The sequence below is a fragment of the Salvelinus fontinalis genome, chromosome 19 (genome assembly GCF_029448725.1).
Source record: "Salvelinus fontinalis isolate EN_2023a chromosome 19, ASM2944872v1, whole genome shotgun sequence".
NCBI lineage: Eukaryota > Metazoa > Chordata > Actinopteri > Salmoniformes > Salmonidae > Salvelinus > Salvelinus fontinalis.
Genome location: NC_074683.1, coordinates 7,220,557 through 7,246,434, shown reverse-complemented (window position 1 = coordinate 7,246,434; position 25,878 = coordinate 7,220,557). Strand labels below are relative to the sequence as shown.

At 42.9% G+C, this 25,878-nt stretch overlaps 2 protein-coding genes across 7 annotated transcripts in view; both read left to right on the top strand.

Annotated features, from left to right (window-relative positions):
* rapgef4a (Rap guanine nucleotide exchange factor 4a) overlaps positions 1–24,934 on the top strand; it is a 58,963-nt gene extending 34,029 nt beyond the window's left edge. For 4 of the 5 annotated variants that reach the window (XM_055870543.1, XM_055870547.1, XM_055870546.1 and 1 more), the window contains 27 exons: positions 4,819–4,894; positions 5,408–5,472; positions 8,572–8,622; positions 8,715–8,821; positions 10,794–10,915; positions 11,465–11,648; positions 11,863–11,947; positions 12,360–12,420; positions 12,664–12,740; positions 12,932–13,078; positions 14,735–14,856; positions 15,851–15,936; positions 16,376–16,454; positions 16,719–16,869; positions 17,132–17,220; positions 17,315–17,345; positions 17,449–17,527; positions 17,758–17,904; positions 19,503–19,600; positions 19,917–20,042; positions 20,268–20,446; positions 22,421–22,511; positions 22,690–22,740; positions 22,964–23,051; positions 23,582–23,646; positions 23,858–23,912; positions 24,010–24,934. In XM_055870543.1, coding sequence (XP_055726518.1) covers positions 4,819–4,894; positions 5,408–5,472; positions 8,572–8,622; positions 8,715–8,821; positions 10,794–10,915; positions 11,465–11,648; positions 11,863–11,947; positions 12,360–12,420; positions 12,664–12,740; positions 12,932–13,078; positions 14,735–14,856; positions 15,851–15,936; positions 16,376–16,454; positions 16,719–16,869; positions 17,132–17,220; positions 17,315–17,345; positions 17,449–17,527; positions 17,758–17,904; positions 19,503–19,600; positions 19,917–20,042; positions 20,268–20,446; positions 22,421–22,511; positions 22,690–22,740; positions 22,964–23,051; positions 23,582–23,646; positions 23,858–23,912; positions 24,010–24,137 — 2,640 coding nt within the window. In that variant the 3' untranslated portion in view covers positions 24,138–24,934. The remainder of the gene's footprint in view (positions 1–4,818; positions 4,895–5,407; positions 5,473–8,571; positions 8,623–8,714; positions 8,822–10,793; positions 10,916–11,464; positions 11,649–11,862; positions 11,948–12,359; positions 12,421–12,663; positions 12,741–12,931; positions 13,079–14,734; positions 14,857–15,850; positions 15,937–16,375; positions 16,455–16,718; positions 16,870–17,131; positions 17,221–17,314; positions 17,346–17,448; positions 17,528–17,757; positions 17,905–19,502; positions 19,601–19,916; positions 20,043–20,267; positions 20,447–22,420; positions 22,512–22,689; positions 22,741–22,963; positions 23,052–23,581; positions 23,647–23,857; positions 23,913–24,009) is intronic. The other variant, XM_055870544.1, reaches the window with a different exon arrangement.
* A 105-nt stretch (positions 24,935–25,039) lies between these two features.
* LOC129816271 (mitogen-activated protein kinase kinase kinase 20-like) overlaps positions 25,040–25,878 on the top strand; it is a 46,785-nt gene continuing 45,946 nt past the window's right edge. For both annotated transcript variants that reach the window (XM_055870548.1, XM_055870549.1), the window contains exon 1: positions 25,040–25,429. The gene's annotated coding sequence lies outside the window, so the exon portion shown is untranslated. The remainder of the gene's footprint in view (positions 25,430–25,878) is intronic.

Below are 25,878 nucleotides of genomic sequence, written 5' to 3'. Positions count from 1 at the left end.
CAGCAGGCCAGGCTTGGTCCTGTTTGTGGGTGAGTCCCAGAAAGAGGGCCAATTATCTACAAATTCTATAATTTGGGAGGGGCAGAAAACAGTTTTCAACCAGCGATTGAGTTGTGAGACTCTGCTGTAGAGCTCATCACTCCCCCTAACTGGGAGGGGGCCAGAGACAATTACTCGATGCCGACACATCTTTCTAGCTGATTTACACGTTGAAGCTATGTTGAAGCTGGTCATACTCTGATTCCTCAGAGCAGGTATTCACAAACTGGGGTATGCGTGGGGTATACCCCAAACAAAAATGTGATTCACATTTTTAAACAGTCCATTTTTATTTTTCAACGGTGCTATACATTTGGGTGAGTTTTTTTTCTCGCCTGAGTAGCCTCGTTTCACTGCCAAAAATATAATTAAACCAAACCATCTAGTTTTCAGTGAAATAACAACACAATGTCAAATACAGGTAGCCTAGTCAAATAATTAGCATCCAATCACATTATCTCTTGTGGGAATTCCACGAACGGTCCGTATGTAGCCAAACGTAGCTGCTCATTCCGTTTGCTCGAAAATGGATAAATGGTTAAAAAAAGTAAGGCCCATAGAGACATACCAGCTCTACTGGTAATACTGCTACTACCAGCAGTACGACACCTGCACCTGTCGACAACACAAGTTGTTCTCCTTCCACGAACACATCCAATGCTAGCATCAGTAATTCTACATTTGTTGTTAGCCCAGCTAGCATGGACACTGACAGTTGTGAATCTGATGCAGCCGAAGAGCTTCTGCCCCCTTATATGGGAAAGCACCGAACAACAGACAGGGACGTTGTACCATCGAAGAGGTGCAAATATGATGAGAACTATATTGATTTGTGGTTCACTTATATTGGGAGTAGTGCCTTTCCTCAGCCACAGTGTGTTATATGTGCAAAATTATTATCTCACAATTCTATGAAACCTTCACTCTTTCACAGACATTTAGAAACAAAACATGCCAATTTGGAAAATAAGCCACAGGAGTTTTTTGAGCGAGAATTAAAACAACTTTTGAGTAGTAAGACATGTATGAAAGCAACAGATACCATTAAGAAGAATGGGCAAGAAGCGTCTTATATGGTGAGCTACCGAGTGGCTAGGACAGGCAAGAACCATACTAATGTGGAGGACTTAATTCTTCCTGCTGCCGCGGATATGGCTGGGACAATGCTGGGGGAAAAGGACAAAAAAACTATACAGACAATGCCTTCATCAACCAACACTGTTTCACATCACATCAGTGACATGGCAGGAGATGTTTTGAAACAATTACTGCTTTGCATACAAGCCAGTGAATGTTATGTGTTACAGCTGGATGAGTAAACAGACATGGCGGGCCCGGCACATCTCCTGGTATATGTCTGTTACGTTTATGGGGGGTCAATTAAGGAAGACACCCTCTTATTTAAACCACTGCAAACCAGAACAACAGGAGAAGATATTTTTAAAGTACTGGACACCTTTGTGATATCAAATGGACTTTGTTAGTCAAGATGTGTTGGTATCTGTACTGATGGCGCAAAAGCGAGAGACCAGCTTAAAGTTTTCTTTACTGACCATCATTTTCACTTGTCTGACCGCTTGCATGATGACTAGTTTCTCACACGACTGGCCTATCTGGGTGATGTTTTTTCTCACCTGAATGATCTGAATCTAGGATTACAGGGAATCTCAGCAACTATATTCAATGTGTGGGACAAAATTGAGGCTATGATTAAGAAGTTGGAGCTCTTCTCTATCTGCATTAACAAGGACAACACACAGGTCTTTCCATCATTGCGTGATTTTTTTGTGTGCAAATGAACTCAAGCTTACGGACAATGTCAAATGTGATATAGCGAAGCACCTGAGTGAGTTGGGTGTGCAATTACGCAGGTACTTTCCCGAAACAGACGACACAAACAACTGGATTTGTTATCCCTATCATGCCCTGCCTCCAATCCACTTACCTATATTTGAACAAGAGAGCCTCATCGAAATTGCAACAAGCGGTTCTGTGAAAATCGAATTTAATCAGAAGCCACTAACAGATTTCTGGATTGGGCAGTGCTCAGAGTATCCTGCCTTGACAAATTGTGCTGTTAAGACACTGATGCCCTTTGCAACCACGTACCTATGTGAGAGTGGATTCTCGGCCCTCACTAGCATGAAAACTAAATACAGAGTGTGGAAAATATTTAAGACGGAGACTCTCCAATACAACCCAACATTGCAGAGTTATGTGCATCCTTTCAAGCACACCCTTCTAATAAACCTGTGGTGAGTTATTCACAATTTTCGATGAACAAATAAGGTTTTATATGTAAGATGGTTAAATAAAGAGCAACATTATTGATTATTATTATGTTATTATTTGTGGCCTGTGCCATAAAAGCTCTTTGTCACTTCCCACACCTCGGTTTGTGACAAAAACTCACACTCATTCTTATGTTTAATAAATATATTGTATAGTGTGTGTGTGGCAGGCTTACAATGATGTCAAAAAACAACATTTGAGAGTGTGCTGACCCTGGTGCTAGAAGATTACAGCAGCTTGAAGGTTGAATGTTTGAAGCGGTATGGGACTATAAAAAGTTTGGGACCACTGAGGATCTCTCTACATGTAGAATGAATGCAGTAATGCTAACAGACTGATATGGGTTGAGGCTAAAGCCAAGTAGTAGGAGTCTGTGGAGCATACATAGATAGGCCTAATCTACAGTACACCAGAAACCGCTGGATCCTAGCTGTGTGTGCCTGTGCTCTGGCTGGAGGGACTACACACTAGAATTTCAATGCAGTATAAAGAGATCCAGAATTATTTTCAGAAGTTTGGACACTTCCCTCTTGTGTGTGTGCATTTGTGAGTGTCTGTGTATGCGTTTGTGTGTGTCTTGTTAAATCTCGGTGTAATCTGTCGTAATGCCTTATCTGTAAAGACTACAGATTGAGGCGATTTGATCAACTCGTAAGTAACTCTGCCACAATCTACTCATCCCCCAGTGATGCCATCATTAGTCAAATATGGCATGGAAAGCAAGCATAGATAGTTGAACATTTGCCCATTTCTCACCATTGATTCCTTACTGTGGTTTTGTAGCCTGTTGTCCTGTATACACGTCGGCTATTGTGGCCTACAGCAATAGGCTTTTACTTCAAATGAAGCTACATGAAACGTTTATTTTGTTCTGTCCTTTGAAATGCAGTGGGACACTGTGGAGCTTTTTGTGTGATGAAGGCTCATTTAAATGAGACTGCAGCAGTTGTAAAGCTTCTGAATGCTCATAACTGCCAGCTGGAGGTCTCAGCTGTGTATTTACATAGTCCTCAATGGCCACGTTGATAAAGAGAGTACAGGGGGAGTAGGAGCGGTGCGTGGGTAAAATCACCAGGGAAGCCGTTGTTTTCTCTGTAACCTGTTAGTTCATTATGCCTTGCCACCGTGATATATAGGCCTGAGGCAGAGACAATAAGAAGACACAGTGGCAGAATAAATTCAACCACACCTTTGTTTCATCCCAGCAACCTCTGTCAGGTGAAGTCCACTAAGCGTATTGAATGTAACAAACAGTTACATGACCTACAGCACTGTCAAGCAAGTTAATGTTTCCGACATTTTCGGACTACTAAACAACTATTGATTTAGAACCACAGAGAGTTACCGCAAGTCGAAAGAATAGGAGCTGCCTCCACTACTCCAGCACAATTTCAACTTCAAAATGTCAACATCATCTAATCACCTATGCTTAGTCTAATACAGTGACAACTAAAATATACCAAAAACAATTTAGTCCAATCAATGTCAGCTAAATATGATGTGGCTGTCCATGGTTCTGATTTCTCTGTGTGTTTGTGTATGTGCGTGCGTGCAAGTAGAAAAAACATGTTTATTCACCCTACATGTAGAGAAACGCCAATGTCATCCATCTATTTTTCATGTTTACGAAACGGTCTTTGACTCTGTCATACAGTACACACTTTGAGTTTTTGTTAGGCCTTTTTGTTTTCCTAGGTTACCTGGCTAAAATGCTTGCTCGCTAGCCTAAATACCTTTTGTCTGCAACGATTAGCCAGCTGGTAAACATTAGCCTACGACATCTAGCTACATATGAATTTATAGTTGGATCAGAATCTCAGTTTATAATCATTGGCCAGTACAGAGAATTAAGTACAATCACAAGTCCAAATACCTATCTCCATCCATGGCTAATTTAGGAAAGGGATCATTTTAGCTAGCTAGCCACCAGAGAACAACAACACAACGAGATGCAACAATTCAAGTTTTGTCTGACAATTATGTTTTGCCTTTGGTGTGATGTGATTTGGTATGAAGCCAAATCCAGCCTGGTATCCCTTGACACTTTTTTTGTGTGCGCCAGGACCATTCACAGATTTCACTCAGGCCAAATGCTCGATGGCTTCCCTTGCAACAATGTCATACTCTTTTTGACCATACAGCATCAGATAGATGGGCTACACATACAGAGACAGAGGGACGCTGTTTCGCTTTTAATTTTTATTATTTATTTTTTTTGTACATTTTTTTCTGGGGAAGACTGGCTTCCTTTGGCAGCCATGAATGCACACCAAGAGGGGGAGGGGGTCAAACACAGACACATAACACTACAATCCAAATAATTCTATTGACATAAACAGGTGACAGTAGTTGACAATGAACTGCATCTTGAATTGGATTGCATCGACACACTAAAATAAACCTTGTGGTGTTTAGGATTTGGCTTTTGTGGCTGGTTCCACCATGTGTAATTAAATGACCGTTCTTCTGTCTTCTGTGTCTCTGTAGAAATATCGTCAGTGCATGGCTGGACTGCTTGCCCCACCCTATGGAGTTATGGAAAGTGGTGGACGTAGCACTGACAGTGAGTACAAGAACTACAGTGACATCAATAATGTTGACATACCGTAAAATGCTCTGTACTGGCCTACCTCTCGCCTTTAATATGAAATAAGCAATATCAGCAGTCTTAAAGTCAAGTCTAAGAATAACCAGGTATCTTCCCCTCAGATAAGGTTTTGAAGTGAAATGACTAATGATGTTTTTCCTGAAGGCTAAAACACACACTCACACACACACTTCTTACTGTACAAATCTCCCTTGGGAACTGTCCGATGATATTATGTAACTCACTCCTCAAGGAGATTCTAGTCGACACATACGGTATCTACATTCAACATAGCATCGAGATTATGTATTGACATCTGTCTAAGTATATTTGTGAACATGAAGTATATTTGTGAACATGCACCAATTGTTGCAGATAAACAAGTGCTGATGTACGGTATGGGATTTATTTTGTGTTGCTTTGGCTTTAAACTCAGGTTTCATTTTTTAGGAATGACAACAAGTGTCATTTTTCTATTTTCTTATTCAGGAATGTCTGACAAAGAGAACATAAGCATAAACTCTTTTGGATCCATCTCTAAACATCTGAATAAGGTACGGCAGTGTCTCCTGAACACAAAACTGAGACTTCATCATTATATATCATAATGATTTAGTTTCACCATCAAACATTGTCCACTATCATCATCATCCAAAAAGCACTGTATGATATGGCAGTAACCATGTAATCTTGGCAGCCCAGAGACAAAATCTAGCGTAAACAACCAGCTACTCATCTGTGTACGAGAGATTAGTGACCACTTTATGTGAAGTGAGTATCATCCAGATTGAACACTGTTGTGAATGGCAGAGTGACAGTGGGTGGTAAAGTGATGGTTATTTACTCATATGTGCTTGCTGCTTACGTGGATCCTGATCTAACAACATCCTCTGCAGTTGCCAGAAGCTCGAAATAAGTCTGGAATGTGGAGTTTGTTTAAACTTTGACTAAATATAAACAAGGCTGCTGCTAAGACCTCGCTTCCGTTGGTGTGCATCATGTCCTTAATAGTTCCCGTTCCACCTTAACCCCATTGGGACTTCCTTACCTCCATACATGTAACATGGTGCTACTCTGGAGGGGATTTCACTATTTATTGCGGCTTGGACTTTGTTCTTTTCAGACCAGCCAAAACATGTGCACTATAAATAACTACAAGGACAGTATAATTGAGTGTCTTCTTTTTTTTTTTTTTTGCAAACTCCCCTGCGGTTGTATTGTCTGCAAATTGTTGGCAAATATTGGCCTAACTCTCAGACTCTACATATTCCAGTCACAGAAAAAAAACAAATGTGGTGACGTTGTTTTTGTTATGTAATTCAAACCTTCAGTTAAAGCTGAGTGCATCCATCTATATGAATCGTAGACCAGTGAGCCCAAACCCTTTAGGCACAGAATGCATACATTCCCACAGTAATACATGAATTAAAGGAATCCAGAGTCCTCACTGAAGTGTACGGTACATGCTGTAGCTAATGTATTCTTCATGAGTCCAAATGATCAGTGATGCATGTAGAAAGATCTTGAAACGTCACCTACAGTATATGGCCCCCTTTGAACTACATCCTTGTGTCCGTCCTCGCTTGTGTCATTTTATGACCGTCATAAGACGCTGCAGTGAGAAAAGAGCAGCGCTTAGCAACATTTTAATCAAGATGTTAAAGGGGGATGTGGCGTTAGTCCATTTCACCCTCATCGTAGGGTGAAAGAGTTGATGATGAATTTGTATGGTGGTTAAGCGTCTATGTAACTGTTGGTCATGGCTGTGAGAGTAATGATGTTCGAAAAGAGGTTATGTAGAGGTTGAACAGCAGTCATTATGTCCGCTCTGTGGTGCATGGTATGCTGGTTTAGTGCCTAGTCTCTGTTTGATTGTTCTCTGCTCTTGATGTTTTTACCTCATGAATACCACATCCATATAGTTCAAGGTGGTTTCTGTGCTGTGGGTTCAAGGGTTTGGGATGTAAGCACCAACACCTGCTTGTGAATCTCGTAAATAACTGCCCATTTAAACTTCTTCAGGATCGGTGGGTCCCCTGCGGGACGTTGAGCTAACGTAGGCTAATGCGATTAGCATGAGGTTGTAAGTAACACGAACATTTCCCAGGACATAGACATATCTGATATTGGCAGACAGCTTAAATTCTTGTTAATCTAACTGCACTGTCCAATTTACAGTAGCTGTTACAGTGAAAGAATACCATGCTATTGTTTGAGGAGAGTGCACAGTTTTGAACATGAAAGTTATTAATAAACGAATTAGGCGCATTTGGGCAGTCTTGATACAAACTTTTGAACATAAATGTTATGGTTCATTGGATCAGTCTAAAACTTTGCACATACACTGCTGCCATCTAGTGGCCATAATCTAAATTGCAGCTGGGCTGGAATAATACACTGCTCAAAAAAATAAAGGGAACACTTAAACAACACAATGTAACTCCAAGTCAATCACACTTTTCTGAAATCAAACTGTCCACTTAGGAAGCAACACTGATTGACAATAAATTTCACATGCTGTTGTGCAAATGGAATAGACAAAAGGTGGAAATTATAGGCAATTAGCAAGACACCCCCCAAAACAGGAGTGATTCTGCAGGTTTGTGGCCTGCTGGAGGTAATTTTGCAGGGCGCCGGCAGTGCACCTCCTTGCACAAATGCGGAGGTAGCGGTCCTGCTGCTGGGTTGTTGCCCTACTACGGCTTCCTCCACGTCTCCTGATGTACTGGCCTGTCTCCTGGTAGCGCCTGCATGCTCTGGACACTACGCTGACAGACACAGCAAACCTTTTTGCCACAGTTCGCATTGATGTGCCATCCTGGATGAACTGCACTACCTGAGCCACTTGTGTGGGTTGTAGACTCCGTCTCATGCTACCACTAGAGTGAGAGCACCGCCAGCATTCAAAAGTGACCAAAACATCAGCCAGGAAGCATAGGAACTGAGAAGTTGTCTGTGGTCACCACCTGCAGAATCACTCCTGTTTTGGGTGGTGTCTTGCTAATTGCCTATAATTTCCACTTTTTGTCTATTCCATTTGCACAACAGCATGTGAAATTTATTGTCAATCAGTGTTGCTTCCTAAGTGGACAGTTTGATTTCACAGAAGTGTGATTGACTTGGAGTTACATTGTGTTGTTTAAGTGTTCCCTTTATTTTTTTGAGCAGTGTACATGATGGCCTTTCTCTTGCATTTCAAAGATGATGGTACAAAACAAATACAAAAGAACGGTAGTTTTTTCCTTTGTATTATCTTTTACTACATTCCTTTCACATTTCCATAAACTTCTAATTGTTTCCTTTCAAATGGTACCAATAATATGCATATCCTTGCTTCAGGGCCGGAGTTACAGGCAGTTAGATTTGGGTATGTCATTTTAGGTGAAAAATTGGGAAAAAAGTGTCCAATCCTGAAAGGTCCTGTTGATAGTGGAGGTTGTTAGTGGTAAAGAATACCTCTACAAAACACCTAATATCTGTCATCATTGAAAAACATAGGGAGGGAACTGTGACCATTCACTACAGTCTGTATCATGTCATAACATTGCTCATTTCCATGTCATGCCTGTACTTTATTTTGTGTTTTGTTTTCCAATCCATGATGTTTCCTTGTGTGTTTTTTTCAGTCATTGTCATGTCATTTTATTTTTCAGAAGTCATTAATTGAAAGCCCAGCCAAACTCCGTCCTAAATCCATTTCTCAGGTAGTAAAGACCATCACATCAGTAAAGGCCAACTCCTCTGTTTCTATTGTAAAGCTCTTCCTCTACTCCATCCTTCTATTCTCTCCCAACAGGTCCCATCTGAGAAGATCCTGCGAGCAGGGAAGGTTCTCCGTGATGCCATCCTCTCCAGAGCTCCCCACATGATCCGAGACAGGAAGTACCACCTGAAGACATACAGGTGGGTTGTATTATCTTGTGTACAGTACCGTGTACACCTGCTACTCTCATGTCAAAGAATTTGTACATCTGTGTGTGCATGTATTTTTAATGTCTGTTTTTTGCTGTATCAAATCAAATGTTATTTGTCACATGCGCCGAATACAACAGGTGTAGTAGACCTTACAGGGAAATGCTTACTTACAAGCCCTTAACCAACAATGCAGTTTTGTAACGAAAGTCGTCGGGAGAAGGAGAGGAGGACCAAAGTGCAGCGTGGTACGTATCCATAATACTTTTAATCAAGATGAATACACGAACAAAAACAACAAAACGACCAACGAACAGTTCTGACAGGTGCAACAAACACTAACCAGAAAATAACCACCCACAAAAAAAGCAGGAAAACAGGCTACCTAAGTATGGCTCTCAATCAGAGACAACGATAGACAGCTGCCTCTGATTGAGAACCATACCAGGCCAAACACATAGAAATAGAAAACCTAGACCTACAACATAGAATTCCCACCCACATCACACCCTGACCAAACTAAAAATAGAAACATACAAAGCAATCTACAATCAGGGCGTGACAAGTTTTAAGAAAAATAAGTGTTAAAGTATTTACTAAAATAAACTGAAGTAAAAAAAAAGGAAAAAAAAGGAGAAAATAGAAAAATAACAAATAATTAAATAGCAACAATAAAATAACAGTAATGAGGCTATATAGAGGGGTACTAGTACAGAGTCAATCTGTGGGGGCACAGGTTAGTCGAGGCAATTGAGGTAATATGTACATGTAGGTAAAGGGACTATGCATAGATAATAAACAGAGAGTAGCGTAAAATGGGGGTGGGGGGGTCAATGCAAATAGTCCGGGTAGCCATTTGATTAGCTATTCAGGAGTCTTATGGCTTGGGGGTAGAAGCTGTTAAGAAGCCTTTTGGACCTAGACTTGGCGCTCTGGTACTGCTTGCCGTGCGGTAGCAGAGACAACAGTCTATGACTAGGGTGGTTGGAGTCTTGTCAATTTCTAGCGCCTTCTGCTGACACCGCCTGGTATAGAGGTCTTGGATGGCAGGAAGCTTGGCCCCAGTGATGTACTGGCTCGTTTGTACTACCCTCTGTAGTGCCTTGCGGTCGGAGGCCAAGCAGTTGCCATACCAGGCGGTGATGCAACCAGTCAGGGTGCTCTCGATGGTGCAGCTGTAGAACTTTTTGATGGTCTGAAGATCCATTCCAAATCTTTTCAGTCTCCCGAGGTGGAATAGGCATTGTCGTGCCCTCTTCACGACTGTCTTGGTGTGTTTGGACCATGATAGTTCGATGGTGATGTGGACACCAAGGAACTTGAAGCTCTCAACTGGCTCCAATACAGCCCCATCAATAAGAATGGGGGCATGCTCGGCCCTCCTTTTCCTGTAGTCCACGATCATCTTCGTGGTTTTGATTACGTTGAGGGAGAGGTTGTTATCCTGGCACTACACTGCCAGGTCTCTGACCTCCTACCTATAGGCTGTCTCATCGTTGTCGGTGATCAGGCCTTGTTGTGTCGTCGGCAAACTTAATGATGGTGTTGGAGTCATTCTAGGGACTATGGTGGTCTGCTTGAAAAAGGAACAGGTTGAAAATGTTAGTGAAGACACTTGCCAGTTGGACAGCGCATGCTCGGAGTACACATCCTGGTAATCTGTCTGGCACTACGTTCTTATGAATGTTGACCTGTTTAAAGGTCACACTCACATCGGCTACGGGGAGCATAATCACACAGTCGTCCGGAACAGCTGGTGCTCTCATGCATGCTTCAGTTTTTCTTGCCTCAAATCTCACATAGAAGTAATTTAGCTCATCTGGTGTCACTGAGCAGCTCGCGGCTGTGCTTCCCTTTGTAGTCCGTAATAGTTTGCAAGCCCTGCCACATCCGACGAGCATTGCAGACAGTGTAGTAGGATTCATGTATTTATTTCCTGATGTGATATGTGTATCTCCTGCAGGCAATGCTGTGTGGGAACAGAGCTGGTGGACTGGCAGATGCAGCAGAGCTCCTCTGTTTACTCTCGTATTCAAGCAGTGGGCATGTGGCAGGTGCTATTAGAGGAAGGTGTTCTCAACCACGGTGAGCCACAACAGTACAGTAGACAGTAGCTAAGGATACCCACCATCATTGTTAAGCCCTAGTTATTCTGTTGCTTTGACAAAGACAAATTCTCTGAAGATGATCATTGATATCATGTGATTAGTGATTCATTTATGTCTTTCCCCCATTTTAAGGTCAACAATTAAAAATGTTTTGTGAAGCTTGCATTCAATTGCCACTCTCTGTTACACACGACAAGCTTCCATTCCTTCTGTCTCAAGGGGATTTATGGCTGATTTAAGAAGACATCGTCAAACCTGTTTAAACTTTATTTGGCACTTAATAGGCATTTACTATAGTATTTTTTAAATTTCACCTCTTGAGAAAACAACATGTTTTTTTATGAAGTTGACAGAATGTTAAAATTAGATGAAAACAAACGTTTTTTCCTCCCACCAAGTTATACTTCTCAAAAGGCACCGAATTGGTGGAACGACCTGTGTGTGTGCCTGTGTGTGCGTGCATGTAAAAGAGGCTCCATTTCTACACCTCTAAATCTGTGTGATCTGTGTTGATATTGTGCTGCAGTGGACCAGGAGCTGACCTTCCAGGACAAGTATCTTTTCTACCGTTTCCTGGAGGATGAACAGGAAGACGCTCCCCTGCCCACCGAGGAGGAGACCAGGGAGAGCGATGAGGAGCTGCAGGATACCCTCCTCCTCCTCTCCCAGGTCGGCCCTGATGCCCACATGCGCATGATCCTGAGGAAACAGTAAGGACCAATCACAGAGATCGCCACCTGCTGGTATGATAGATATACAGTATCTGCAGGTTTGGCAGGGTTAGGAAAGATATATAAGATATGTAAGCTAAGTGCAAAGCTGATGATAGCAAAGCTGATGCTAAAATCCTGTTCAAAGCGAATCAATTAAATTGTAGTCAAGGTCAAATAATTTTTTAATTGGTGCATATTTCCCCTTTCCCAGTCCAGAACAGAGGGCAGCGGATGATTTGGAGATCATTTATGAGGAGCTGCTTCATATAAAGGCTTTATCGCACCTATCCACCACTGTGAGTACAGATTTGGTTACAATAATAACCCATTGTAGGCCTATATCAGGTGTCAGCAACAGGTTTTGGATGTTTTTGTTTTTATTTTATTTTGGTCCCCAGTAAAGAAAATCACCAGGAATTCAGCAAAAATTAAATGTATTCAGTAAATCTGTTCCCAAGGATTCCTACAAATAAAAAGTAAGAAATATGTGATCGTGTCTCAATGTAATGAGGTGTGAAATTATTGTTATTTTAAAATACAATACATTTTTTTGTTTACTTGTGGTCAATTTGCAGTGTACAAATTATTATAATAATGCTCCGGCCCCCCGACCATCGGCATAAATCGGACCACGGCTGAATCTAGTTGCCTACCCGTGGCCTATATGACGTCACCTCTAACCTATCTGTTTTTCCTCTGCTTCTACAGGTAAAGAAAGAACTAGCCGGTGTCCTGATCTTTGAGTCCCATGCCAAAGCAGGAACAGTGTGTAAGTAGTATAACACTGTCTCCATGACCGGAGCTCAATCGATTTAACTTAATCAACGTGGCACGCAAGACATCATTTTATAAATGCATTATCTACATGGAGGCAGAAAGAAAATCCCAGATTATATACTAAATCCTTTGTTTTTGTCTATTTCAGTGGAATTCTTTTAAATGTTTTGGTGGAAAACCTCTTTATAACCTCTTTACATTTCATTTTTGTTGTTGTAATCTTTCACTTGTTCAGTGTTCAATCAAGGGGAGGAAGGCACATCATGGTACATCATTCTAAAGGGCTCCGTAAACGTTGTCATTTATGGAAAGGTACATTTTTTATATGATTTGAATTTTTCATCTCATACAATTGATCCCCATTTGACCAGTACAGCTCATCCCCATAGCTTATTATAGAATATATGAGTGTGTAAGAGATATAAAATATGCTGTACATGCTCTCACTCACCTCTTTTTCCCTGCTTCACACATACATTCCTTGTTTGGCTTGTTTCACAAAGGGGGTTGTTTGCACGCTGCATGAGGGAGACGACTTTGGGAAGCTTGCTCTGGTCAACGATGCCCCCCGTGCCGCCTCCATTGTTCTACGAGAGGATAACTGCCACTTCCTACGTGTGGACAAGGAGGACTTCAACCGGATTCTCAGAGTGAGTTATCTGGGGAAGTTAACATGGCCCTCCTCCACCTCTGCTCAGTGAAGTCCCACTATCCTTTTTCAATGGTATAGTCTCCCTCTATTGGTTGAGGTTCAGCACTGCAGAATGATGCCTACATTCAAGGATATTCTACTTTCAACTTTGTGGTTCAATGTCGACAGATGTCTGTAGAAAAGGTACAGTATAAACCCTAAGGCCAAACTATCAGCTCTTAGCCTCTTGTCTCTCTACGTTCTCCCTCCACTGCCTATTGTTAGCCTGGTCCACGTACAGCCTGCATCAGACTTTGATAGGACATCAGGGTCTTGATTGTGTCTATTGAAAAGCGGATGGATGGATGATGGTCATCTGTGTGATCCACAGAGGCAGGCTCTCTGTATTAGGCTCACTCAATCCTCTGTAAATCTCCTGTTGGCTCTGGCCTGATGGGCTGCTAGGCCAGACACGGGGCTGCGTCCCAAATGGCACCCTATTCCCTATATAGTGCCAAACTTTTGAACAGAGCCCTATGGGCCCTGGTCAAAAGTAGCGCACTACATAGGAAATAGGGTGCCATTTGGGATGATACCTCAGTCAAACCGCTGACCTCCGTCTCTCTGTCAGTACTAGCATACTAATCCACCAGGCGTACAGTACCATAGTCCTGATGAGATGATGTAGTCTGGCCTCAGGCCAGGGCTCATATTTAAGTCAGATAAATATATCAACTACCACCCCATATTATTTTGGCTGCATGATGCGTGTACTGTAGGCCTATTCTGCAGGATTTGCTTGTACTATATTACCGATATATTATTATAATATACAGTATATATAAACACTGTATATACACACCAGTTTATTAGGTACACCCATCTAGTACCAGGTCGGACCCCTTCTTTGCCTCCAGAATAGCGTTGCGAGATGCCCTTCTGCACACCACTGTTGTAGTCCACAGTTATTTGCCTGTTTGTGGCCCGCCTGTTAGCTTGACATTCTCCTTCGACCACTCAACAATGAGCTGTTTTCGCCGCCGCCTGGATTTATTTGGTTTGTCACACCATTCTCGGGAAACCCTGTAGTGCGGAGGCTGGCCGTTTCTGAGATACTGGAACCGGCGCGCATGGCACTGACGATCACACCACGATCAAAGTCGCTTAGGTCACTCGTTTTGCCCATTATAACGTTTAATCGAACAATAACTGAATGCCTCGATGACTGTCTGGGTGGTGTCCCTAATAAACAGGGTGGTGTACCTAATAAACTGTCCAATGTGTGTATATACATACATACGTACGTACGTACATACATACATACATACATCTACAAAAGTATATGGACGCCCCTTCAAATTAGTGGATTAAGCTATTTCAGCCACACCTGTTGCTGACAGGTGTTAAAAATCAAGCACACAGCCATGCAATCCCCATAGACAAACATTGGCAGTAGAATGGCCTTACTGAAGAACTCAGTGACTTTCAACATAGCACCGTCATAGGATGCCACCTTTCCAACAAGTCAATTTGTCAAATTTCTGCCCTGCTAGAGCTGCCCCGGTAAGTGCTGTTATTGTGAAGTGGAATCGTCTAGGAGCAGCAAGCTTCTTGAAACGGGTCATATTTCTGATGATGTAATGAAGAATTTGTGCCTGTGTGTGTGTGTGTCCAGGACGTGGAGGCCAACACGGTGCGTCTGAAGGAACATGATCAGGATGTTCTGGTCCTGGAGAAGAGCTCCAGCAGCATCCAGACCTCCACCCACGGCACCACCACCACCCCCTCCCACTACAAGTAGCCTACTGAGCTAACTCTATCTGAATCACCTTTTCACCTAAACCACTTACTCTAGCAGCCCTGTTAAATAGAGGTAGATTCATATAGGAAGTTAAAGGGAACTGTAGGTGTGTAAGATACACTAACCTCACTCTCTTCAGAAAAGAGGAGGAGAAACTTTCTTGCAGGCACAGTTAGGGGAGTGTGGTTAGTGTGTGAGATACTCTCTTGAAAAGGATTTGTGAGTGGAAGAAGTGGGTGAGTTTGTGAGTTACTCTCTGCTAAAGGGTGTGGAGCTAGAGACTGGGCATCAGTTCTAGGGTAAGCCAAGGCTGTGACTGCGAGGCTGCAGACGTGTGTTATCTAGTAGCTAGACTTAATGGAGGTTGCTGCCAGTGACCGCGGCTGCAGTAATGGAGAGAGACACATTAATGGTAATGACTGAGAGATGTGCTCCCGGGGAGAAGGCAGGCCGCGCGGGTTACAATCACTCTGCCAGGGTTGGCCTCTAATCAACTACAGTGCCAGTCACATATGAAGAGTGTGAGGGTGTCAAGCACCTCTCCTTCCCCCATGGAGTGCCTGGCACACATTCTGTCCCAAATTCCACCCTATTCCCTATATAGTGCACTATTTTGTTTTTTACAAGGGCCCTATGGAGGAATAGGGTGCCATTTGGGGAACACACACCTTGTTTTCTGTCTCCCCTTAACTAACCAATCACAACAAGCCTGGCTGTGTACTGTGTTGATTCTTAAGGTCAAGTGGTGGTCTCTCCTTCTGTTTACCTATGGAGAGGCTTCCACACCATCTCTCACACAGCCAGCCCCTTAAACAAGGGTCTGGACCTCTTTTGACTGTAGTTTGGATTATTATCTAATGTAGTAATCACAGGGAGGTATTCAGATCACACAGTTCAGTGAAGTGTGGATGGAATAGGAACAGTAGTAAGAACTAGCAGGAACCTGCCTTGTTTAATTTATTAGGTGATTGATTGACACTGCCATTCCAGATACACCGTGATGTCAGGGGCACCAGAGAAGATTCTGGAGCATTTCCTGGAAATGATGCGACTGGACTCTCACCTCAACGAATCAGGTACGGGTAGTGCACTTTGCCCCTCCAATAACATCTCTGGCCACTGTGTACCGTTGTATTTCAGTGTAGGGACCAAATTACCATTATTTCAACCCTATGTGATATTGACTAATGTAGATGGATGTGTTGTGTTCGTTGTGGCTGTCGTGTTTAGATTGTCTTCTCTGTACCCTCAGAGAGAGAGCATTCATCCTCTGTGCTGCTGCTGCTGACCTGTTTGTTCATGTCTATAATTAGCAGCGCATCACAGTGCTTATCTAATTACGCTTGGTTGTGTGGACTCTCCTGGCTGCTTTCATGCCCCAGCCGTCCACGGTGACAGAGCCATGTGTGATCAGGCCTATAATACTGTCAGCATGCTGGCCTGGCATCGTTTCATCTGACATCACAGGTGCCTCATTCTCTCTCGCTCTGGCTCTCTCTCTCTCTCTCTGCACAGACCCAGCTCTGGACGACTTTGTGCTCATGCACTGCGTATTCATCCCTAACAGCCAGCTGTGCCCGGTGCTCATGGCCCAATATCCTTTCAGTCACTGGAAATAGCAAGTGAGCGTATATGTTTTTGTGGATTTCTACTAATGTGTATCAATATCCCTTATGTATTTTGTATGTATTAGGCATCCAAGAGTAGGATCCAAATCAGGATCTAGGATCAGGTCCCCCATGTCCAAATAGTCATATTAAATGTGACTTAAATGGCTAAACTGATCCTGAATCAACCCTGGACTAAATGGGAGTCAAGCTGTAGCTCCTATGTGTTTCTGTCCTTAACGTCACTGCACCTACCACGCTGAGGCGTCCCAGGGCTCAGAGCAGGAGCGTCTGGACTACACCTTGAACAACAAGAGGAGGGTGATCAGGCTGGTGCTGCAGTGGGCCTCAGTACATGGAGATCACCTTCAGGAGGAGGACGCCTCACTAGCCTTCCTAGAGGTCAGTGTATGCATCTCAAATGGCACTCTATTCCCTATGTCGTGAACTACTTTTGACCAGAGACCTAGCCCAAAGGGAATAGGGTGCCATTTGGGGCTTGTCTTCTTCACTCTTTTCTCATATACTGAATTCAGCTTGTTTAAAAAATTAAAGATACTACTTGCTGTGAATTGTAGAGTATTAGTGATTGTCATCTGATAATCCAAATGAGTTTGGGCTCATTTTGAACCTCTCCTCATTGTGAGTGTGTCATGTGTTGCAGGAGTTCTTTGTGTCTGTATCTGATGATGCCAGTAAGATTCCTGCTCTGAAAGATCAACTCCCAGAGTTAGAGAAGCTAGTTAAAAACAGGTAAGTGTGTGTAAATGCATTGTTACTGCGTGCACTTGTCTTTAGTGTCCCGGGCTTAAGCATGGTGTAATCTCACTTTCTTTACCCTTTTCAGCTCTGACGATGCCAGATCCTCTCCACAAAAGGTATGTGACCCAGCTGTGACCCCGAGCACTCTAGTTGTATTCTGTGCTTTTGTTTTCATTGTCAACCCGTGCTATACGTACATTTCTGTCTGTACTGTTTCAGCACAAAGTCCTGTTACGGCAGTTCAGCATGGGGGATGAGAAGCTGCAGAAACGACAGGCCATCAAGAGTAATGATGAGAGTAAGTGTGGCGTAGTGTGTGTGTGAAATCATGCAGGATATGAGGTGGAAGAGAGCTATAAATCTATAGAAAAGCACAGTGTAGTAGTATGAGCCTTTTGGCCTTGCAGCCAGCAGTGACACACAGTGTTTTCAAGATCTACAATGGCCTGGACTCTAGTTTGTCTTCCCATCCCCCATTCCTTCATGTTAATGACCCTGCATTGTGCTCTGTGCTCTGTCCCCATGCAGTCCTGTTCAAAGTGTACTGCAGCGACCACACCTACACCACCATCCGGGTCACCGTGGCTGCCTCAGTCAGAGAGGTCATCAGCGCAGTGGCCGACAAGCTGGGGTCAGCAGAGGACCTCCTCCTGGTCAACCTCAGTTCGGCCGGAGGTGAGAAGGGCCACAGCCACATGCTAATCAAACGACGGTGGACGCCGCACAGTTTTTCCACGCATAGATATTTGCAGATGCTGTGCTGCTCATTAATCAGGGGCTGATTTACTGGGAAATGATTGGCTTTTGATGCTGGATTACTCTGTTTCAATTACCCGGTATATGCTCAAGATGGTACCGTGGCCTGCAGGAGAGCTGCATAGAGAAAAGCTTTGGGCAATATTGCTGTTCTTTCTTCAACTCATAAGATTCTACACCCGCTTGTTGCTGCCATTGGCTGGTACTTGCTGTATGGATGTTCCAGTGTCTCTGCCAGAGCGTACTTATCCACCTCTCTCTCTGGCCCATGTTTGATCTGCTCTTTCCCCGTACCAAGTAGTAAATCAAGCCAGATGCCCAGCTGCTCCTTGGTCTCTGAGACCCTAATCACATTGCCCATTAATCTAGTTATTTACTGGCATTTGTTTCGCTGCTAAGAATCTGGGCACAATTCTCTGCTGAGGATTCAGAGGAGTATGGATGCCCCATTCTGTCATATTCAATGCATGATTGCCAGTTCTAATGCAAACATAATGCAGCCTCTTCAGAGTCTTCTTGACCACTTTCTTTGATGATGAAGTTCAAGGTCGACTGGGGGTTAAATCAGAGGAAACAGCAAAGCTCCATGGCAACCGTAGCCAGTTAAACTCTGTAGCAGTGTAACCGTATCTACTCCTGGGATTAGGGATAAGTCAAAAACTGAGGGGCATCTTTAGCACCTTACCCTTGTTATGTGACTTTTGAACACAGCATAATAATATGCTTATGTTTTGATTTGATAATAATAATAATACTAATTTATTAAACTTCTATGGCACTTTTCATAACAGAAAGCAATCTCAAAGCACTTCAAAAGTAAAAAACAAACAAGCAATACATCATCATGAGTAGCCTAGACAAATCTAGCTAGGTCGACCAATAGAGGCCATAGATAGAGCGGGACAGTTCATGGCGTGATCAGAGGAAGTTGGTCAAAGTGATGGTTGATGAAGAGTCTGGTGACGATCTTGTTGAGGGCTACTCTGGGAACAAGCTTGAGTTGTGAAGCCACTGGACCTTTCCTCCTTCACTCTGCGTAGCCTCAGTAGCTCTGGGCACCAGGAAGCTCACCACACACAGTTCAGAGTAGTAGCCAGTCGTCCTCCCTACGAACCCTCAGCACTACATTCCTCTACTGCATCTCCCATTCTTCTCAAGCTTCGACGACTCCTCAAATGATGTTTTCAAAAGATCAGGAACCAGCAGCCAGGTGAAACAAAAAAGCTGGTAGCTGTGTCCAGATGAATCATTCAACAACAAAAATCAACAAAAACATTAGCCAGCTAACTTGCTAGCTACAGTAGCAAAGCCAAAAAGAGATGACCTGCCTGTCAATCTGCAAATGTGTGGTTTAAAACTACCAGATATATGGGACAAAGACTCAATGTTATCAAAAACAAAACAGCTGATAAAAAATAATAATAATTCAGTCACTTAATTTTTTAAAAATATGTACACATTTACAGGAGCTCTTGGTCTCATGTCTTAGCCATCTCTTGTTTGTTGTTTTCCTTCAGATAAAGTGGTGCTGAAGCCCAACGATATTTCAGTCTTCTCCACACTCAGCGTCAACGGCCGTCTGTTTGTCTGCCCCAGGGATCAACTGGATTCATTGGTGTGTAAATGCCCCTCAGAACAAAAACGCATTCAGACTGACCCGACTGATTCCCAGAGGTTCCCCTACAAGCTGGACATCTCTTGCAGCTGTTACTTCTCATGTATTTCGCTCATGTAATATTTTGTTTTAAATCAACAGACATATGTTCACTGGCCCAAGGCTACTGTTGCATTTCGACTTGTTATAGTTGTAAAACTGCCATTGCACCCATCAAAACGGTCCTGTATTTCACATGAGTGTTAATTGTATGATGAAGGATGATATACAGACAAATGTAAATGATACTGTATATTAAGTGTGCTCTATATTTCAGACACCCTTGCCAGAGCAGGAAGGGCCCTCCACTGGCTCCATGGGCAGCTTTGAGTTAATGAGCTCGAAAGACCTGGCCTACCAGATGACTGTCTACGACTGGGAACTCTTCCACTGTGTACATGAGGTGTGTCAGACCACTGAGGGAATGAGGAATTACTTGATTCTACGGCTGCGTCCTAAATGGCACCCTATTCCCTATATAGTGCACTATTTTCAACCAGAGCCCTATGGGGAATAGGGAGCCATTTGGGGCTCCTAGCGATGAACTCTTCGACCAATATATTGATACATTATTATAGAAACGATCCAGGACACAGTAATTGACCTTCTCTCTTGCCCTGTTCTACAGCATGAGCTGATCTACCATACGTTTGGAAGGCAGAACTTCAAGAAGACCACGGCCAACATGGACCTGTTCCTCAGGAGGTTCAATGAGATCCAGCTGTGGGTGATCACAGAGATCTGTCTGTGTGCTCAGCTCAGCAAGCGCGTTCAGATGCTCAAGAAGTTCCTCAAGATCGCTGCCCAGTAAGTGGCCCTTGCCTTGTCCCAGTCGTCCTGTCGCCCTCTCTCTCATGCACACGCGCACGTTTGCACACACACATACACACACGTGGCCGTGCTACTCTACAGCCATCGAGGGCGTCAGCCATTGAGGAAATTATTCCTTTGAAAATAAATGAAAGCTGCTCTATTGCCCTTGTTGTGCTTGCGTTGCGTCACGTCCAATGGCAGCGTCCAAGCTCAAGAATGGTTGAGTTTCAATTCTTGATGGCTCATGTGCACGTTCATTATGTCTTAAAGTTGATTTTGTTTGCATATGGCCTTGACTATACATCACTGGTCATTTTACTAAGAAGCTACTAGCTAGCATAAACTCTTAGCTAGCTTTCTAGCTAGCTACACTGAGTACAGTTACATGCACACAATAATATGTTATTGTGAATAGTCAGTTAATTATAATAGTTTGATTTAAATGTTTACATGCTTTGCAAGAAGAACGATGTCCCTAATAATCCTGTTTACATGGACACATCTGAAATCAGGCTACCTGATGGGACTTTGATAAATGCAGAAAATTGCAAATCAAAATAAATGTTCTATTACGCGTTCTACCACAGCCACCGTGTTATTTTGGGGATTTCGAACACATAAAAGTTCTACGGGATTTTTTTTAAAGATGCATACTTTTTGTTTTTCCCGGACTCACTTCACTCTCGCAGAAGAAGGAAACATGCGCTGCTAGTGTGACGACAGTCGCAGATCTAATACACCGCTGACAGTCGCAGATCTAATACACCGCTGACAGTCGCAGATCTAATACACCGCTGACAGTCGCAGATCTAATACACCGCTGACAGTCGCAGATCTAATACACCGCTGACAGTCGCAGATCTAATACACCGCTGACAGTCGCAGATCTAATACACCGCTGACAGTCGCAGATCTAATACACCGCTGACAGTCGCAGATCTAATACACCGCTGACAGTCGCAGATCTAATACACCGCTGACAGTCGCAGATCTAATACACCGCTGACAGTCGCAGATCTAATACACCGCTGACAGTCGCAGATCTAATACACCGCTGACAGTCGCAGATCTAATACACCGCTGACAGTCGCAGATCTAATACACCGCTGACAGTCGCAGATCTAATACACCGCTGACAGTCGCAGATCTAATACACCGCTGACAGTCGCAGATCTAATACACCGCTGACAGTCGCAGATCTAATACACCGCTGACAGTCGCAGATCTAATACACCGCTGTAACTCGGATTAAGGCCTTCATACTGTATGTCCTAAATAATTCTAAAGATTTCTCAGAAAACCAGTTGTTTTAATCGGCGTATGCTTACTTTGATTATCACCGTACGCCGATTAAGATAAGCAGAGTAAGGTGTTTACATGACTAATGCCGTACTCGCCATATTGCCATAATCAGTTTAATATCGACTTATTAGTGTGCATGTAAATGTACTCACTGACTATGTTCACAATGTAAACAAAAGCAACTAGTGCAATTAGAGGGTAATTTAGTACAGCCACTAGCGACAATTTAAGGAGTACTTGCGAAAAATGGACCAAAGCTATTCTACTTCCTCATAATGGATGAATATGGTACAGTACAGTTGGGGATCATAGAGTAAAGATGCTCTTCCCTCTGCCCCTCTCCACTCTCAAAACAACACGCTTTGTGTAGCAGGTAGAATTTCACATTGACCCGACGCTGATGGGAAAGCAACCAAACGTGTACAGTGGAGCTGAAATAACACACTCACACACACACACACACTTAGCTGTAGGGTACAGTCCGGCAACCCTCCCAATCCATCCCTAAAAGGAAGGTCTATATGTCAAGATGAACAAATGTGTAAATGGCTGAATGTACGTGTATCATGCGTTTCCTCTCCAGACCCCTATGATGACTTACATTAGTCACATGTAACATGTGACCTGATCCTGATTAATCATTGGACTATTTTCTCTCTGTGACAGCTGTAAGGAGTATAAGAACCTCAACTCCTTCTTTGCTATCATTATGGGCATGAGCAACCCAGCCGTGAGCAGACTGAGTCAGACCTGGGAGGTGGGTGTCTGTCTGTCTGTGTGTCTGTCTGTCTGTCACTGTGTCGGTCGGTCTGTCCGTCCGTCTGTCCCTCACTGTCTATCTGTCTGTCCAACAACACTCGCCTGTGTTTAGCACCTGCCCAAGAATATGGGGATTTCAACTGTCTGTTAACCTTCCCTGTTATTTGTGTTGACAGAAACTACCCAGCAAATTCAAGAAATTTTACAGCGAATTTGAAAGCTTAATGGTGAGTAGCATGAACCAGTTTAGCCCCGTATCAACTATTCATCCACTCACATAGTCTCTAGCCTTGCTTTCTATAGCTTCTCTTTATTCAAATATTGAATTGAAACTTGCATGGTCATTTGTCATCAAGCAATGTATGGATTGAGCAGCACCACCCTTGGCTGTGACTGGGCCCTCTTAACATGGTTATGGCAGATCTCAGAACAGTGTGAGTGTTTCCACAGGACCCGTCCAGGAACCATCGGGCGTACCGGCTCACTGTGGCCAAGCTGGACCCACCCATCATTCCCTTCATGCCGCTGCTGATCAAAGGTCAGTGCAACACAACACAGCTCTCTCTCCACTGCCTTCATGACCCTCCATGTTGTTTACCCATTATCTCACCCATTGATTGACTATTGAGAGGCTTATCCTCACTGCCTCTTGTGTGAAGAAGTTATTATCGTCGACTTTTGACCTCTTGTTTTGGAGTGTCGACCTGCGACACAGTGTAACTAAAGTAGCTTCTATATTGTTTGCTCTGGTCAATTCCACTCCTGGGAATTGGGAAAGGCGGATATCTAGTCAGTTGTACAACTGAATACATTCAACTGAAATGTGTATTCTACATTTAACCCAACCCCTCTGAATCAGAGAGTTGCGGAGGGCTGCCTTAATCGACATCCACGGCACCCAGGGAACAGTGGGTTAACTGCCTTGCTCAGGGGCAGAACAACAGATTTTTACCTTGTCCGCTCTGGGATTCGATCCAGCAACCTTTCGGTTACTGGCCCAATGCTCCTACCTGCCAGGCTAAATATGCTCTCTCTATGTGTGTAATCATATTGCAATTATCTTTTCAGACATGACATTCACTCATGATGGAAACAAGACGTTCATTGACAGTTTGGTCAATTTTGAGAAAATGGTAAGGCCCTCCAAGATGATATAGATTTGTACATGATATTATTTTATATTGGAAGTCTACAGTCTTAATGGTACCCTGAAGAAGGCACAGTGATGCCAAAACGTTGGTGTTTTACCCGATAAATTACTGGTTGCTTACATATAGTGTGTGACTCTCTATTTGTGTAAATTCACAATGATAACATGTAGTTGTGCTGTTTTTATTCTTCCAGCGAATGATCGCTAATACAGTGAGGATTGTGAGATACTGCAGAAGTCTACCATTCAGTAAGTCAACATACGGTTCTTCTGTGTAGTCTTCACTTGACTGGCTTCCAACAAGACGTGGTTTTAATAAACGTGGGGTTTCCTCGTCCTTTCTCAGGTGCAGAGCCGTCTCAGACCAGTAAGAACCACCCGGACGTGCGGAGCTACGTGCGCCAGCTGACTGTTATTGACAACCAGAGAACACTGTCTCATCTCTCCCATAGACTGGAGCCTCGCAGAACCTGAATCCTCCCTGGACACTGGACGGACACTGGACAGACACATGTCACATGCTGCTGCTCTACTGCCAAAAAGAAGCTTGCTTTATACAGTATGTTATACCAGTACACACACATACCCACTCTGCTACATGGAACTTAACATTATTACATGTATAGTCAAGTATCATTTTAGATGCTACAGAGTTCATCAGCTCCACCTTCAACTGTATTTCAAATGTCAGTATAATTTCAGCTTCTTTGTTTCCTTAGGTGTATTGTTCAATTTTTTGTAAACAATGGGCAACAGCCTGGTTTAAATTTCACAGCATTTTCAAATTCATCTCATTCTTATGTCCCTGAAGGTCAATTTGATACTTTGAAGTCACCTGCCCCATGAAAAGGACACAATGTATAAAGCGAAGGATCTTTTGGAAATAATCATCCATTAGATTGTTGCACAAATCTATGTCGGGTTGATGTTAGTTAGGAAACTTTTCAGAATGGAAACATTGGCTCTTATTTCACTCCCTGACCTCATACATTGTAAATCCTAATATTCAGTTGTGGTTTCATATCTTTTTTGTAAATCAGATTATATTTATACATATTTTAGTTTGTGGCTTTTTATTACACGTTGTACAATGTATTCCTCTGTTTATTATGACCTCAGCATGAAATGATTTGAGATGTTGGGCTGGATATATGTGAGCACATTCCTCTATAAAAATCTGTGAGGTAACTATTGTCTGCAAGATTTTTTTCCATGTTTATTCTGTAAATATTAAAAACGAATTAGATGTATCTGCTGACAGATGCTGTCCATTTGATTGTCAATTGATTATTTTTTATAACAACTAATTATGAGCTGATGATATATTTAGAGTAGCCTGAAAAATATTTCAAATGCCGTTTCATGCTGTCATAGTAGTCTTTTGATGATAGGAAAACTAATTAAACTCCCTAAGACTGCAGGTTTTGGTTGTTATAACAAAGCTGCTACAACTGTGTAGTGCTAATATCGTTTGGGGTGTACAGATTTTGTCCATGGAGTGGAGCTGTTGTCACCAGAATTTGTGTGAAAGTACTCGAAATATGTTGATATCTTCTCTCTGTGTTACAGCGTTTGGTAGCCCGGGTCAAGGAAGTTGGGAAACTCTATAATTCACAGTATGGGGAAATCATAGACGTCACGCTCGGGTTCCGAAAGTGGGGTCTTTACAGTACTGTCTTTGGTTATATGTTTACCTACAGAAGTTACGCCACCCATTGGATCTGTGAGACTGTGATTGCCGGTTTTATTTGTTGGAAAAGTCAAAGGTAGGTAATATCGTATTATGTTTCAGTGTAGCCTAGCCTACGCGCCATGAGATGTTTTCAATTACATAATTTTTTGAAAGCTGTGATAATCATTAATGCGTGATGTAAACATCATATACCAGACCAATAACCTAAATCCTATGATTTGTATCTTTATTTTACAGTTGTCTGTTTTTGGCAAACGCTTGGTCTCGTGCGTAAAAGTGCTTAGTTATGCGCAACTTGGGTGTCATCGAGGAAATTAGCTGTCTTGCCTCAAAAACCTTATGTTAATCCTTAGCTGCTGAAGTGTCTTTATCTTGCTAAATTATATTTGACACAATTAAGGGCTCAATTCAATCAAACCCAGATTTGACTAGTCACACATTAGGGATGGTTCTAAATGTACATAATGGGGACCTGACAGAAAATGGGGGAGGGTCATGCTTTTTCAATTTCAGTCAGGGGAA